Genomic DNA, 18,768 nt, shown 5'->3' with positions numbered 1-18,768 from the left:
TTTTGATTTAATAAATTAATTAGTCATATATAAATTCAAATATTTTTCTTTTGATTTATATTATTTAAAATTTGCTTAATTAAAAAATGAAAAGTGCTATGCAGTACCAACCACGAACTACCATGTTGCAAAATCAATAATCAATAATTATAGTTCGCAAAAGAGTTAACAATACGCTTTTTAACATATTCTAACACTTTTTATTAGTAAAATTTATTATAATCAACAAAATCTTGAAAGAGATTTAGGAAACAGAATGTGAATTTCACAAAATTTAGTGGTTTTCAATTAATTTCATTCAATAAAAGAAAGAGTGTGTCCTTACCATTATTTCATAATGGGTTTAGCTTGTAATTGAACTTTGATGCATCAAACTCCTTAAAGCAGGAACATCGTCAAAATTACATCTGTCATCGTTCACCAAATAACCCTCTTGGCCAACAAGTGTGCATACAGAAACAGAACAGAAAGGGAAGGAACTTGTGACCCTGACATTTATGACTAGAACTTTACACAAGAAAAATAAAGCATGCATCATGTTACTTACTAGTTACTAGTACTACAGAAACGTTAAGGCAGTTTGCCTTTAGCACAAGATTAACAAACAAGATATCTAAGCAGCAACTTTTCCCTTTCCTCCTTCCCTTCCCTACTTAATCTCCATTGCCTAATTCTCATAATTCACTCAATAAACGGCTAAAGGCCAAGGAAACTTTTACCATTCTCCCTGGCTAGTTCAGTTTCCATCACCAGCAGCTTTCAGGTAATTAAGTGTCTCACCACCATCACCAGAGTGGCCACTAGAGTTTCCTCCTCTGCCTTCACCAGAGATTCCAATATCTTGCTTGCCACTACCAATGCGTACAAAGTCCGGAAACCCTCCTCCGGTTCCTATGGTTGCATTGCCTCCAACATTAGTGGCTTCACTTTGCAGCATGTGGAGGCCTTGACTTCCACTGGAGCTCATGCCAAGTTGGCTGTGCATGCCTTGCTGCTGTTGAAGCACTGAGAAAGGCTGTTGGGAGTACAGGAGCGAGGAGCGCGAAGCCATTAGCTGTTGTTGTGACATCTGCTGAGCCTGTTGAGCCTGCATGTAGTGTGCTCCCTGCTGCACAAGTCCACTAGAAGGATACTGTAGTGATATCCCCAAGAGTATGATGTTAAATGAAGCTTATGTTATGTATCATTGCAATATTTCATTGATTAAAATGTATCCAACATCTTCTCAAGTTAGTGCTTTCAAAGTGAGTACTTGTATAGTTATAGTGATTACTATTATGAAAATAGGCATGTACCTGACCAGCCAATGGAGATGGTTGTGGTTGAGAATCAGCTATTGCAGCTAGGTACATGAGATTTCTCTGCAGCCTTGATTGGTTCCTGAAATAATGACAAGAGGATCATTATGATGTTTTAGGACCACAGCAAAAGGAACAGAAGAGGAGCGAGAATCTGATGCTAAGATGTTAAGGGCAAAATCCAATAATTGTTTCGGCTTTCTATCTCAAGGCAAGCAAGGAGAATTTTGATTTCTAGAAGAAACTTTTTCATAACCCCCCCCCCCCCCAAAGAAAAAAGTTAATCTATTATGAGCATCCTCTGTCGCCTTCCAACTGCATTGACAACAAAAAAATGAATGATGCAGTTACCAAAAAGGGTTACAACCTTTCTATGAATGATTGACCTTTCAATCAAACGGGATGTCAAATATACATACATAAAGTTACAACTTTTTTGCATCAAGTCATCATGTTTTGCAACTTTCCTTCATAATTGTATAAAACTATTGGTATCCAAATTTTTTAAGTACTGTAGACATGGATTACCTTTGATTTATCATTAGATTGACTGGTTGAGTAGTTTATAACAACAAACAGTAGAATTGCGTGTAAACTATCTGTTGAAATACAAGGTGAAGTCGTCCTATATTGGGTAGGAATGAAAAAGTTTAGCATCATATAAGTGAGAAAATAACTCATAAATTTAAGTCTTAAGATTTTGGATTAAACTATTGTGTTAGGTTCATTTGTGTGATTGCTCATGTTCCAAAGGTATAGATCTCTCAGAAAACTAAAATTGAAATTCACGTTACGACAGGAATTGATATAAGTAATTTTGTAAGTTTTCTATACCTTACAGTTATTATATAACACTAAATCAGCCATATTATTCTTCTAAGTTCTCACACATTATTATATCACATAATGTGTATGGTGTAGCATATAGATATGATGATGATGGGATCAGGAAATTGTATGGTGTAGTATCGTGTCTAGTTGCCAAAGACATTCACCATTAGATGGAATCTAGATATGATCTGAAACTAGCATCAAAATGTCAATAACCCTTCCAACTAGCCACCAGAAGGGGTCATCACTGTTACCAAATTAAGATATGAAAAACAAAATTTTCAAAAGATGATGTTGCAATTAAGTCTAAATCTTACTCGGCACACTCGCTCAGCTTGCCAGAATTCTGGCTTTCAACAATCTTCAGAATCAAGGACTTGTTCTCATCCAGGTACTGCATGTAAAGAGAGAGAAAAATGGTTATATGAGAGATGCCTAGTAAATGTGAGGTGTGAAAAGCAACAAAAAGAAGGACTGTCTTCCCTTAAAAGTCACTATGATTCATGGCGATCTTAATAAATTTCAGAAAATATCTTCGTTGGTTGAAAATAGTTAAAAATATTTTAGGGTGTATTTTTTAAATGTATGTATGCAAAAAAAAAAAAAAAAAGGATAAAAACAGTTGTATACCATAGTATAAGATTCATTAGTGTCAATTATTTATGTTCCAACAATGCAACCGAGATGAAAAATATTACTAGCATTTTCCGGCATGCAAATTCCTTCCTCTCATCTTACATTAATGTTAATGTGTGTCAGTGTCACGAAGTAATCAAACCATTTATTCAACTTAAAATCCTTCAAAACTGTCCCCACACAATGGAGGAGTTAAACTAAAACACAGAAGCCAGACATGTACATGCCTGTACCAATCTACAAAAATTGCAAGGACAACACTTCCGAGAAGCTAGTAATAACTTCATACCCAACAACACTTTAATAACTCAATGAAACGAATAAAGAAAACAACAACACACCACCAAGTCTAAAAGTGGGGTGCCACCAGAACAGTGGATATGATGAAAGAAGAACCTTTTTAGTTGTTTTTCTCTGGAAAAAGTAATTAAAACAAAACACAAACTTAAGAAAGGGGCCCCAAGAAAGAGTCTAGTTAAGCTTAATAAATGCTGAGAAGAGGCCTGTGAAGTTATAAAGACAGGGATTTACGTTAATGAGATAATAGTCTGAAGAGAACAACAACACATGTTACGAAATTTCCAAAAAGCAAACAGAAAAAATAGAGAGAGCATTTGCGCGAACATCGCAGAAACTGACAAAGAATAAAAAGAGGAAGAGGGTATTATGATGGAGCGGTAAGTACTGCTAAAAGTGGCACAGTAAGACCCACAGAGCACAAGGGCGCAGAGACGAAAAAAAAAAAAGGTTCCCCTGAGCAGGGACATGAACGAACGCGAAGGAAAGTAGAATGAAAGAAGCGTGAATATGAAGAAGAAGAAGAAGAAAGAAAAGGGTTGGAGAATGGATGAAGGAAGAAAGTAAAGGACCTGTTGAATGTGATCAGTGGTGACGTTGTTGGGGTAGTAGGCAGCCATCATGGGCTGCATCTGCATCAGGTGCTGCTGCATTTCTCGAACGCACTATGTATATATATATGACACTCACTCACTCACTCACTTGATCGCTCGGAGCAGAACGGGAAACAGATGCCCCTGCCTGCAACGCAAGAGTGCAACTGCAAAAGAGAAACAAAACCCTCTGTTTTTTCTCTTTTCCCGCTTTTCCCTTCTCTTACAAATGATGCTACTACACCGAGAAAGATATTATTATTTATTGGACACGAGAGAGAGAGAATGGTGCTTGCTTTAGAGTTGAGGTTGAGGGAACCTTGTTTGATTTGGCTCTTTCTTCTCTGCAATGGGGTCCCTCTCTAGAACTGCGTGTCCTTTTTTCTCTCTCTCCAAAAAGTAGCTCACGTGATGGACGAGAGAGAGAAAGAGAATAATAAACTTAACACAAAAGATGTTGGAAACTAAAGACCATCTATAATGAAATAACTCTATAAAGTTATTTTTAATGGGATTCGTTTGTATACGTTATTTATTTTATTTTTTTCCAATATAAGTACTTTTAAGTACTAAATGTCTATAATGGAGTAACTTTCTTTGGATATTTCTAAGGTCTCAAAAAAAATCTTAAATCTATCATATTTTATTATTAACTTATTTATCAATTTATAATTATTTTATTTATTTATTAATTATAATTTTAAGTCTATTATTATTTAAAATATTTTTTGGCACAATAAAAATAAAAATATAATTAAATTATATTTTACTTAAAATGATAAAAATAGTTAATCTCACACAGCACGACATCAAATACACTAATTAAAATAACAAAAGTTACATATTTAAAATAACAACTAATTTTATTGATTATTCCATCCAACACATTCTCAAATATACTTATAAGATCCGCTTGAATTTGATGATGACGTCCCCAATCAACAACATAATTAATAAAAGTTACATTACAATAAATAGCACAATTACTAAAATCCATATTTGTCTATAATATTGTTCACAAGGTTTAATGAATCTTTAGTTGTGCGACGGTCATATCAATAGTATTCTTATAGAGAATTTGCATGTCAGACTCTTTATTCCTCAACTTGATCTTCTAATGGTTTTGATTTGGTCTTGAAAAACTCTTTCATAAATGTGAAATCAACAACATCAAAAGATTTTGCCTTTATTTTTTCTTTTACAACCCTCTTTGTTGCTTACTTTTGTCCCTATTGGACGATCCATGATAGGTGATGTTGGATCGTTACTTGGCAGCGTATCCGGATTAGAAGAGGATGAATATGCTCCATAAGTAAAAACCTTTGTTCTCTTACTAAATTGTTCAAATTGTGTCAATCATTTAGGTTGGTTCCTCAATATATGCCAACAATTTTCTAATTAGAAACTTGCCTTTGTATCTTGCAAATAAATCGCATGTGCATCTCATATGATGTCAGACTTGGAGCCACAATTCTTTTTTCTTTGACAAGTTTGTTTATAGCATGTTAAAAATTGCTTACAGCTTTCATTGATCTTTTGTTGTCGATATTTTAGTTGTGACCAATCTTTCTTCTTCAAATGTTGCTCATGATATTTATTGCAATTATCTTCGAAATTTGTCCAAAAGTTAACCTTTTTTGGATCCCCTCAATTGAACTCTTCAAAATATTTAGTCATGCGTCGGCGAGACATCCATCTTCCTTTGCAAAAAAGCATGATCTTTGTTGTCTTTTGGATGCTTCTTCTCCTCCTCCTTCTTCGTTGACCACAATATATCCAACTCAATTTGGGTGAAAAATGGTGGAATTTGAGACTCTGATGCAAAGTCGGATGGTGTATCGTGCTCTTTTTCGTTACATTGGATGTCACTAGTACCCATTGAAGATTCTCGATCCATGGAAGGGTTAATTGGTAGTGATGGATACATGTAAAATTGATATGGATGAAATAAGAGTGTAGGATATTGAAAATCTGCTATATTAGGATTATTTTATAGGTTGGATAAACTTGGAAAATTTTAAAAATTTGGATTTGCGGGTTGTTGATAACATGACATAATATTAAATCCAGGATTCATATTGAATGAATTTTGATTCGGATCCATTGAATGAAAGCAAATTAAAGAAGAAGTTGAGAAATTTTGAGAGAAAGAATGAGAAAATTTTGAGAAGTAGAAATACAAAATGAGAATAAGAATGAGAGAAATAGATGAAAAAATATGATAATTTTGTGAGTGTTTGATTGGAGAAAAATAAGAAAGAAATACAGAAATTAAAAAGTTAAATCAATTTGTTAGTTTTTTTAATTATTGATTAGATTATTTAACTATTTGAATAAATTGGATCTCTTTGGGAAGTTCTAAATTGTGTGTCACAATTTTTTTTATATAATTTATAGGTATCAAACAACTTTACATGATGTCGGTTAATTTTAAGATATAATCTAGTATGATAGGGAAGAAAGTAGAAAATGATAAGGGACAAAAATATTTTGAGTATGAATAGGAAGTTTTTAAATTTCATCTAAATACTAACCTAAGAATTTAGCAATAAAGCGTGCACACAAATATAATATATATATATATATATATATATATATATATATATATATATATATAATTTTAATTTTATCAAAATAAAAAAAATCATAAATTATTTTAAATTTGAAAATACCAAAATTTATAACAAAAGACCTTTATTAAAAGATAAAGTACGTGTGTATGAATTAATAGTAAATTATGAAAATTTCCTTTATGGTAAAATATGAGATCTTGAACGTAAAAAATGATAATTGTAAATTCTAAAATACAATGAGAAATCAACTATCCAAGTGAGTGTGAGAGACGGCGCTCCCAAAATGAGAAGTAGTGCACCACATGTGTATTGGAGTAATCTAAAAAGTACATTTTACTTGTTGATTTCTTGTATAAAAGAGATAAACAAAAACATAATGTCTACGGTAGGAAAATTAACAATTTATGCACACAGATTGACATTAGAGGCTTATTTTTTGATTTTTTTAAATCGAGCATATTAAGAGAACTTATTATTTTCGAGGGACGATTGCACCCATTGGCTAAAACCTGAGTCTGTTCCTGCAGTATATGGTATTGATACCAAAATCTATAACTCATCTTAGTAAATTATCGATTCTAATAGACTTGTTTGTTTTGACATATATCTAATTGTTTTAACTAGGTCTGTTTGAAAAGCCTCATATCATTTATCTCAATTCTTGACATATAATTTATATTTTTATTAAGTGATTTCCCTTCATCATGTCGATTTATTTTAAGAAGAAATCTAATTATATCTCTACATTAGATTTTTAATTGGGTCTTTTTTTCAGATTGCAATAATTATTAAATAGTTAAGAAATTATCAAATTAATTTAACTATGAAAAAATTGTTGCAAGTAAATTGGACAATTGAATTCATACTTATATCCATTATATTATTTTACTTGCAAAGGCTATAGACATCCATGTGACACTAGAAAGAACAATGTTCGGGTAACAATGCATAGTTATTCATTTAAAAATTTGCTTAAATTACAAATAAGGTTCACGCAAAGCATTTCTTACCAGATCAAGAATTCCTGAACTTGGTTAGGCATCACATATAATTTCATGACTGTTTGTGCCAACAATAGCAACCCGATGCAAACATATAGATTGAATCCTTTATTTATAATATGAGTGACCTATGTCGATCAAGTGACATTGATAAGGGCCATGGCTTAGGAATTAGATGAGATTCGTTTCAAATAAACATTTCATACATAATTAAATAAGTATTAATTAATAAATATTTGTATAGTATCAACAAATAGTAGTTTAACTACATGAGATTCTCGAGCGGTGAGGTTAGACGAGAACATAGTCATCATCTGCTCCTCCTTCATGGTGGCTACTTGTTGTTGTAAGTACTCCTCTCACAATTACGTTCGCATCTCTTCCATTTCATCTCTTTTAACCATTGCTAGACTCGAATGGTGTGCAAGTTCACCAATGTATTGTTGGATGTTGACTATAAGGAGATTTCTTTCTCTCCCTATAGTCACAAAGAGTATGTTGTTGTGTTTGCATTGGATGGTGGTGTTCAGCTTCCCTGAGAGCATTATTTTTTCAAGAGAATCTTATTAACATGCATGCAATTAATTAACAAATAGCATGCATTTCAGCAAAAATAATAATAATAATAATTTACGTTTATTACAATTCTCTCCACAACAAAACGAAACTCATTCAGGTATACTCCCCACAAGCTCTTTGGCATGCCTTTCTCCCTTTTTGCTTGCTCCTAATCAAGATTGGAGAAGAAATAATATCAGATAGGTGAAACTCAGTTGTTGTTTGTTGTTCAAACTTCTCCTTCGTCATTTTTCTTCAAACAATTCATACCTCCAGTCCCCACAAAAACAAAACAATTTGTGGAAAAATAAATCTTCACTCGATTCTTTAATTTTTCTTTTCTTTCCTTTATCCTGTCGTTTACTACTCTCACGAAACATTATGTGGGAATACAACAGAGACAAAGACAGTGATATTTAAAAATTAATAAATATCAATAATTTTTTTAAGATACAACTATATTTAAGTAAATTAATTTTTTAGTTCATTATTCTTATCTGAAGTTATACATAACAATAAAACATGGAAAATATAATTTATAAATGATCAGTATTTCTATTTTTTTAAAGAAAAAAAATTGATCTCGTGTTTGATTATCTTTCTATATATCTAAAAATTATTTTATAATTCTTTTATAAAAATAACAGGCAAAAGTGATTGATAAGCTTTTTGAAACAGTGTTGAGTAACAACTTATCTTCAATTTCGCCATGTCAGAAATTTCGTCAGTGTTTCTGAAATCAGCCCTCCGTTGGAGCAACACTCTATCTTTAATTTCTAACATGTTTGTCGCTATTAGGAAGCATTATATGAAAGAAGTAAAGCTATGCATGATTGGATAAATGATGTTGAAATCTAAGATATCGGTGACCAGTGAAGAGGAGGAGGAAGGGCATCTTGAGGTGAGAAGGTGGAAGGAAATTTAACGTGTTTTTGAAGTGTTGGGGTTTAAGAACGTTGAGAAGAATAAGATACATAAAATATAAAATTTGTAGAGTTGCAAGGTAAAATATAAGGTGTGTTTAATATACAATCGGAATTGAATTTTTATCATTGGTTAGGTGATTTAAATGTAAAGTTAAAAATTACATTTTATTATAAGAAGACTATTTGAATAAATATATTGAAAGTTATTTTTATTTCAACTTTCACGATAAATTATTTATTATAGTTAGTAATAATTTTCACTATAAATAAAAAAAATAATTAGTGGAGAAGATACACATAAAGAGAGTGTGTGAGAAGAGAGATGGCGAAACAAAATAATTTTTTTGAGAGAAAAATTTCTTTGTGTATGAGAGTATTATTATTTTTTATAACCATTAAGTCGAATTTTGTAGAATGATACATAATTTAAGATGAGTTATAGTCTTGTAATCATTTTTGTAAGAGTAAAATACTTTTAAGATGATTTCGTGAATTTAGGTAAAAGGTGTTGAACCACACTAAATTGTTGTATACGTTATTATTTTTGATACGATATAATTTTTGTTATCTTTTCATAATTAGTGTAACATTGATTAACAACAAAATTGAACCTTTCTATGTTTTTTTGGATTCTTGTTTTAATGGCTAATTCTTTTTTAAATTAATCATTAAAAAAATTCTTTGTCAAATAAGTTTTTTTTTAATAAAACTATATTTGTCGAGACATGATAATTGTCTTACAATTTTTCCATACAAACTAAATTTGATTTAGATAAAAAAAACTATATTTTAAGATAATAAATATTTTTTTCTGTCTCAATTTAATTATTTGTTATTTAGAGTAATATACACATATATTATCGAGGATATAAATTAATTGATATGAAACTGTTTTAATTTATCAGATATTTCTAGTTGAAGTTCTAGATGTAATTATCTTAAACATTTAGATTTATTATTTATAATAATCTTATTTACATGAAAATTTTGTTTTTAATAAGTTTTTTTTTATAAAAATCTTATTCCAATTGAATAAAATTTTGTCATGAAAAATATTTATGATAAAATAAATTACCACCATTTTTTATGATAAAATATTTTTTTGTCGTGAATAAAATAAATTATTTTGTATCTTACTAAAATGTTATAATTCATAAATGAGTAACTGCACCTCTTTGCTGACTAAGTGACTATTACTAACTAGTGTATTTATTTCTTGAAAATATCATTGAAAAAGCAATAAAAGAAAAGGCATTTCCTTACTATTTTAAGGTAACAAATAATGCCAGAGAAATACTCTAAATTGTAAAAATGAGAAATAAAACAAGACTAGGAAGTCCATCTTTATTTTCCGATCCCTTTCTCAGAAAAACAAGCCAAATTAATAAATTATAAAGTGAATAAGTGATGGGGAAGCATAGGAATTTGAATCCAAAAATCTTCTCTTACAATAAACATGACACACTGTGCAGAGGGTTATAGGTCTCACACTTATTAATGTTTGATGATGACGTTGGACTTGTGTAAGAGATTCCCACTATTGCAATTTGCATCATGCGCTCCTCCTTCTTTAGGAATCACCGCTAATTAACCTTCAGTTCTTCACCTTTGTGCAAATCATCGCTAACTAGCCATAGCTTCCTAATACTTCATCCTTCTCATATGAATTCTACAGTTTTATCTTTTGAAAACAATATTATATTTTTAATAAAATATTTTAATTTTCACTCTTCCATAAATAATATTACTATTGTCTTCTGAGACTTAATAACATATTTATTAAAATAATTACAAAATGTTACTTTAAATTTATAATACGTGAATAGTTTTAAAGAAAACCAATTTAAAATATCAATAAATGTAATACATAAATATTCTTTCTATTTCAAAATAAATATCTCACCTGAAGAAAATTTTATCCAAAATAAATGTTATAGTATAATATTAATTATTTTTATCAATATTTTTAATAAATATTAATTTTTTAGTATAATATTAATACTAAAATCTAAAATAACACTTGCTTAAAAAAAAAATAGTATTCTCCTCTTTTAATATTGAGTACTACTACTATGGTTTCATTCTTAAAGATGCTAATTTTTTATCTAGTCAGACCCTTTTCTTCTTTAATTCCATGCAGATGTTTGTCCGTTTCATTCATAATCTCGAGTTTTTTTTTTATTTTGGTGAATATTTTAATCTTGAGTTAGTACTACTTTAATCAATTCCCTTTCGCCGTTCGTCAATGGTTAAACAAGTATATTTGAGCGGTGATTAAGAGGCCTCGATAATTGGATTAATCAGTGCATGTATGCTTACTCAGATTTTCTTGGGAGAATTACTCTAATACAGAGTAAACCAATCAGAAACACATACAGAGAGTTATTCGAAAATTTTAAACAATCTTAATTATTTTAATTAGAACATCATGGCATGCTTTTCTTATAATATTTACTTTTATCGTATCGATGAATCACTGTCGCAATCCCCTCGTGCAGTCATGCTTGTTAATTTATTTAATTAATTTCCAGGAACCATTGTATAAATGAATGTAGTGCGGTGTTTTACTCCTCCCGACTCAATTATAACTAAAAACAAATAAATTTTTCATATTTCTTTAAAAATTAATTAATTTGTTAAATTAAATCATTAAGTCTTTTTTAAAATTGATCCTTGGTCAAAACTTGATAACAAGTATCATTTTTTTACCTTATTAAATAAAACATAAATACTTAAAATTTATTTCTATTCAAAATAAAAATATTTTTTTATTACTTATATCCGTGATTGAGAAAGAAAAAAATAATACTACCAATCGACAGAAGATACAGAATATTACTAGCTTGGTGAGATAGGTAGTCAAATAATTAATGTGTATGCACGTGTCACCTGTTCTCCCTCTTTCATTTTTTTTTTTCCTTTTCTTGTCAAGCGAAAAATATCACCAAATATACAAATTAATAATGTAAAAAGGTGAAGTAATAGATCCCTTTGATTTCTTTTAAGAACTGATTATTAAAATGAGTCTGATTTAAAATATATTATTGATATGGGCTTCTTTTTTTTTTTCTCAAAAGATTGAGTTAAACTGATAATTTGACAAGAGTCCAGATCAGCTTCACAATTACTAAAAAATATTAAAATTCATGTGCTTCTCTGATACTCAACAAGAACCAACAAATACAAATTGTTGTTTCAACCAGCAAATCCACTTTTTCATTGGTGCCACGTGCTGAAACAGCAAATAGAAATTTCTGGTCTCTCTTCCGTTGCAAATAAATTATACTAACAAAAATTGATTTTATCTTATGAATTTTTAAAGTAAATACTGAAATGTTTAGTCTTAAAGGGAGAAAAATTGACTTTTTTTAAGGAAGAAAAAATGGCTTTTAAGAGGCTTGTTATACTAAAAGAAATTGAAATATAATATATATTTTTTTAAATAAAAAAAAAGTGGCCCGAAAAGATAGTCGGATGAGTAAGAGCTATCTATAACAGTTTTTTTTTTAATAATTGCTTTATTGTTTTTAGGGTTAATTAAGTTTTTAACTCTTAAATTATGAGAGTTTTGAATTTTTTATTTTTAAATTGTTTTTTTAAATAGTTTGTCATTAAATAATATTTTTTATTATAAATATTTTTTACCGTTAATAATAATAATCTTTGTTAAGTATTGAATTATCTATTTAAGTATCATAAATTACTCACAAATGATAAATAAAGAAGATAAATTATTGTTTCATTTCACAAATCTTTTCATGAATGATTATTATATGTTCACGGATATTTCAAGTAATAAGGTTAATAATATTTCTTTTTTTTTATTTTAATAACATAATATTTAAATTATTTATCTAAATATAATGAAAATTTCCTCATATATATGTGATACCCCATCATTTAAACATTAATGATATAGACTATTTTTTAATAACAGTAAATTCTTTAAGGGTTAAATTTTTTTAAAAAAATAATATAAAAATAAAAAATTCAAAAATATTAAAGAGAACTAAAAATTTAATTAACTCTTATTTTTTATATATATATTTTGCTTCGACGTTCTAATCCAAACTTGCACCCGTAAAGATTAATATTTTGTAATGTTCCCCCAAACAGTAGAGACAGCCAGTGTTGTGAAAAATATCCACTTATTAGTTAATTATATATATACATATATATATTAAAAAATAAAAATATATATATACTATAATTAATAAATTATAATTAATTTATAATTTATAATTTAATATTATATAATTATTTATTATTAAAAGTATTATATTGGATATTATATTAAATTGTTACAAAAACTTTTGTTATTTTTCACAGTTAAATATAAAAATTCTCAAATAGTTATAAATAAATACAATAAAAATATATAAAACACATGAATATTAAATCTTATCAAAATTAAGATAATAATTAGTAGTTTATCATATATTATTATTAAGATTAAAATAATATTATAAGAATATATTATATATTAATATTTTATAATTAATTATTAATAGTTTAACATATTTTAGAAAAGAATTGCAAAAAAAAAAAAAAAGTTGATTGATCGGATCAAATCACTTCAAGGTCATCGATTTTGGCTAAATCTGCGCATTTTTTGTTTGATAGCTTAAGCAGACTTGCTAAACCATCGATCGGTTCACAACTTTGGAGACAACAATACATTTTAATGATATAAACAAATTACTTTAATATTAGTATTAATATTTTCCTTTTTAATTAACGGGTCAAACAAGAATCAACAATTTATCTTTGCTGTTTCAACGCATACCGTACTAGACGTAACTGAAAAGGTGGATTTGCTTGTTGAAACAGTAATTTATATTGTTATTTGTGTTTTAAAATATGTAATATTAGTGTTATTTATATTATTATTTAATTATATAATGTTAGCGTGACTTATATTGGTAAAGAAAAATTATTTAATTTAATTTAATAAAATATCATCTAATAAATTCTAAATATATTTAATAAAATAATATGATCTAATTATATTTAATAAATTAATATTTTAATTATTTTTTATTTAATATTAGAATAAATATATCTTTTATTTATATTAGAACAAGTATATCTAACAAAATTTGTTAATGTGATTATATTTGATTTAATTAATATGTAATTAAAAATATAATTAATCTTTTTACAGTGTAATTATATTTAATATGATAATAAATATTTCCAAAAATCATAATTAAAAGCATAATACTACATATTTAATGTGTAACTAAAAATATAATTAATCTTTTTACATAATTTTAATGTAATTATATGTAGTATGACACTAAATATTTTTTAAAATGATAAATATATATATATATATATATATATATATATATATATATCAAATACAAAAATACTAAGTACATATTTTAAAATTTATAATGTAATTAAACACATGCATGACACAAATATAAAATCTACTATTTATTTAATTTGAAATCCTATAAAATCATTTTTACTTATAAATCATATAAAATAATTTTATGAATAAATACTATTTCTGAATAATATTTATATTATATAGTTGAAATATTTATGCTGAAAATTAATTTAAATCTAATTAGTTAATATATTTATTATAAAATAATATTTTATCTCTATGTTTAATTAATAACTTTATATATGAAACTTTTGTTAACTAATATTTATAAAATAAGGTTAAATATCTTTTTTATAGGATTATATAATAAATTATAATATTAATTGATTAAATATATTTTTATTACAAAAATATTACATACGGAATAATATCATAAATTAAATTAATTATTATAGTGTTGACATTTTTTACATAAATACATTTAAATAAATTACATAAGATTCGTTTCTCATTTTTTTCCTTTTATTATAATAAAATATTTAAATATTTATAATTATCATAATTAAAACATATACATGTGTGATAATAATTAATTTATTCAAATTTTAAATATGAAGATATAATTGCTATAATTACCTTGATTATATTTAAATGATTTTTGCGAACTAAAAAATAGAAAAAAATATTTATATTTTTCTAATAAATACATAATATTTTCCTCTTTAGCTTGTTTATTATAAAAAAATAAGATAAAGATAAAATAAATAAATATTTCAAAATTTTATTAGATATATTTATTCTAATTTTGATAAAATATATATTTGTTCTAATGTTGTATAAAAGATAATTATAATATCAATTTATTAGATATAATTAAATCATATTATTTTTTAGATAAATTTAAAATTTATTAGATAATATTTAATTACAACTTATTAATTGAAATTTGATTAGATAAATGATCTTATGATGATGTGAGTCAACGTGATATTATATTATTATTGAATAATATATAAGTCATATCAAAATAATGCCGTTTGTAATAATGATAAAGTTGACTTGTATTGTTATATTGTCAAAATTTCAGTTTGACTTGATTTGCAGAAGGAAAAAAATAAACAAACCATACAAGTAATATATTTTAAAATAAATCCATTTTAGAAATCAATTTCTAAAAGAAATGTAGAAGGATAATCACTCTAGAAAAGTGTTTGAAATACTAACATAAAATAATGATGTAGAAAGGAATTCATTATTTTCATGGACGCCATAAAGTAATATTTTAATTGAATTTCGTCCATAGTTATACTATTATCTAATTATGAATTATTATACAATTTAATATTTGTGATTTTTATGACATTGATGTTAAGAATTTAATTAAAAATTAATAGTGTATCAAATTTATATAATATTGTCTAATTATTAATTTTTATACGTGTTAAAATTATTATATTATATAATAATTACTTTAATTTTATTTTATTTTCATTTTAGAGACTCTTCTACCTATCTCGTTACTCTCTTTTCAGAAACTTCTTAGCCTACTGACTCTGATACTTCCACATCTTTTGCTCTAACACACATACATGGTGCATCCTCGATTTAGAGTCAACGTTGCCCCAAGGCTAATAGGGTGACCTTAGGCTTCTATCATGTTTTTTAATTTTTTATATATACATTTAAAATATTTTAATTTAAATTTTTCGACAATAAATTTTATTATATTATTCGTACTTAGCTTATTGGTAAGATTATATGATTTTAAAGTTATTAATTATTTATTTTTTACATCCTGATTTAGTATGAATTAATCTATCAATAATACATCCAATCATATTTTTTTATGAAAATAGATACATTGGTCTATTAACAGTGAAGTACTCCCTTCGGTTTTTTACTATGCATGAAAAAATTAATTAACTTTATATTATTTAATAAAATTATCTTTAAAATGTTTTTTATTTAATGGGACCAAAGATTATTTTTATATTTGATATCAAGTTTTAATACAAAGTAATTTAAAAAAAATATTTTTATTTTGAGATTAACATAATTAAATGAAACTAAATAATTTTTTGATAAGTGTGAAAACATGTTATTCACTTATAACAGAGGAGGTATTTATTAGTGAAAAAGGTATTCCTTGAATCAAATAAAATATAGAGTAATTAAATATACTTAATGTTTTAAACTATACTGTGATTCAATAGATACTTTTAGAATACAATTTAAAATTATTAAATTAATTAATTAAACTATTTTTTATCAGTATTGATAAATGAATGATTTGCTTCTTTATGTAAAAGATGGGAAGAAGTATAAATGAATCAGTAGAGTAATTTTGAATCATTCATTTGATCCCATTAATTGATCCACATTCCTCGAGAGGGTTGGGACCCAAGGGCGAAGGTTCACATGGCCTATATTGAGTGTTGTCCAGTCCATTTCCAACTGTCATTAGAACAGGGCCCTCATTACGACTACAAAAGGTCAAACTGACCTTATCCTTATACCCACACGCACACACTCCTAAGCTATGTGATGTAATTGTAGGTCACATAAATAAAATCAAAGGGAGACACCATGCCAACATTTTTAAAAAAACTATTGAGACTCATTTGAGTCCTAACATCAAATTAATTCTTTAGGACCGCAACACAATCCTAATTAAGATCACTTCCCATAGTATTTATTCATAATTTACCGCGATATTAATAAATACAACAACAACAACAACGTATCTGTACCTTCCCACTCTAGCTTTTGGGCTGCCTTTCCATTTTAACTAGAGGCGAGGGTCCACTTCTTAAGATTCCCAGATCATAATAATGGATCATAAGAAAAACAGAACGAAAAAAGGACTTGGAAAAATAGTACATATAATATTGGGACAAATTACATGAGTTTGTCTCGAGAAGATAATAAATAAAAAACCTAGTTGTGCCAAAATAAATAAATAAAGTACACCAAATGTGGTAAGATATTTTTTTCGTGGATATGCCAAATTCAAATATAATGAGAGAATAAATACTACTTGAAAATATCTAATGATAATAGGTGTATAAATAATAAGTGGGGTATTTAATTATTATTATTATTATTCTAAAAAATAGAAGTACGATTACTACTGTATTGGTTATGAATGGAGTCAAATAAAAAAAAAAAAGCAAGAAATGTGGTGCTCCCAGGTCTTGAAACATGATGGGTAGTTAGGGTGTCTCAATTGATTTTATGTGTGCATAAATCCCAATCCTGTCTTTTCAACACCCTGCTGCTTTCCATCCTATGTACCTCTCATCTCTCTTTTCCTTTCATGACGCGCCCTCCAAAGAAAGAAATATGCCAACCTTGTTCATTTCTTACATTAGATTTTGTTTACATTTTTTTTTTTACCTTGTAAGAGAGAGGGTGTGAAGCAATAATTTACACTACTTGTTTTCTTCAATAAATTGTCTATCTTATATAATATATTTTTCTTATAAACATGAAAAAATATACATTATCATACATAATAAAAAAATATTTATTTTCTCCTTTCAGTTCAATTAAATAAACGTAGAAATAATTATTTTTAATTTAAAAAACTTCTTTTTTTTCTCTCACTTTTTTCGTTTACTTTTCTTTCCAATGTTTTTGCACGTCCTATAAGACCGTAAATATGTAAAGCTAATAACTTCTTTTAAAGATATTATAAAATAACTTATTGATACATTTTTTTCAGTTAATATATACTAAATTCAAAAAGTTACAAAAAAGATCCATACTTTTTTTTTCTGTGAAAACGAAAAAATATATGATATACTATAGCATTTTGTGGATGAGGATAAATGTATGACATGTTTCTAAACAGAATTTAATCCTAGAAGCTTTCTATATAGAAAGTAGGTGGAAATGTATGACATGCTTTTTAAAAAAAATAAAAAACACAACATTACTTGTATTATTTTATGAAAATGAGTAATTAAAGACCAACTCCCAAAATTTGAACCTCAGAATATTTGGAGTATAATAAAAAGAAATAGCTCCCACAAAATAGTACAGTATTTTACAAATCAGAATGCAAGGAAGTCTATTGAATCACCCGAAAAGGAAATTAATAATTAAATTAATGCAGTCAGTACTGTCGGTTGCACCCAGAACCATCATCACAATGAGGGGATAATACTCCAAAGCATGTAGAACATTTTATTTAAAAAAAAGTGAAAATTTGAGTATTTAATAACTAATTAATACTTGTAACAGATCTAAATTGATTAACCAGTTTGAATATCCATCCCTTTTTCACGGTTCAGATTGAATATTTTTCGAGTAAGTCATTTTTTTTCCCCCAAAATCATACAATATACGTATAACAACGCGTGGGTTTGGTAGTGACAGCTGCTGCGAGAAAGGCTTTGAAGAATTATACAGTATAGTTTTAGGGGTACGTGTTGATGAGACGCAATTTAACGCGTTTGGTGTTGGTTACAATGGCAACAACATCAACCCATGACCTTTTTTGCATTAGTTACTTGCAGTGCACCTCCCAAGTCTATAGCTCTTTGCCTTGCCTTAAATGACTTTGCAATTATGTGTGGTACCATCGTAACCCCTGTCTTTGACCATGTGACTTGTTCATACAATTGCCCCCACACATTTTTGTCATTTTTCAAGTCTATGTTTCCATGTTACTTTGACGGATTCAACTGTGCCTAAGTGAATATATTTTTTTCTT

At 27.4% G+C, this 18,768-nt stretch overlaps 1 protein-coding gene across 1 annotated transcript; it reads right to left on the bottom strand.

The window, feature by feature from the left end:
* Positions 1–392: 392 nt before the first annotated feature.
* On the bottom strand, positions 393–4,121 carry LOC100787707 (GRF1-interacting factor 1). Its single transcript, XM_006589135.3, has 4 exons — positions 3,635–4,121; positions 2,447–2,523; positions 1,296–1,380; positions 393–1,132 (listed from the first exon to the last, which is right to left on the bottom strand). The coding sequence occupies exons 1-4, from the start codon at positions 3,713–3,715 to the stop codon at positions 737–739; spliced, it is 639 nt and encodes a 212-aa protein (XP_006589198.1). The 5' UTR covers positions 3,716–4,121; the 3' UTR covers positions 393–736.
* Positions 4,122–18,768: the final 14,647 nt, after the last annotated feature.

Source organism: Glycine max, chromosome 10 (genome assembly GCF_000004515.6).
Source record: "Glycine max cultivar Williams 82 chromosome 10, Glycine_max_v4.0, whole genome shotgun sequence".
In the NCBI taxonomy this organism is placed as follows: Eukaryota; Viridiplantae; Streptophyta; class Magnoliopsida; order Fabales; family Fabaceae; genus Glycine; species Glycine max.
The sequence above is the reverse complement of the archived record's forward strand: the minus strand, read 5'-3'. Positions and strand labels throughout refer to the sequence as shown.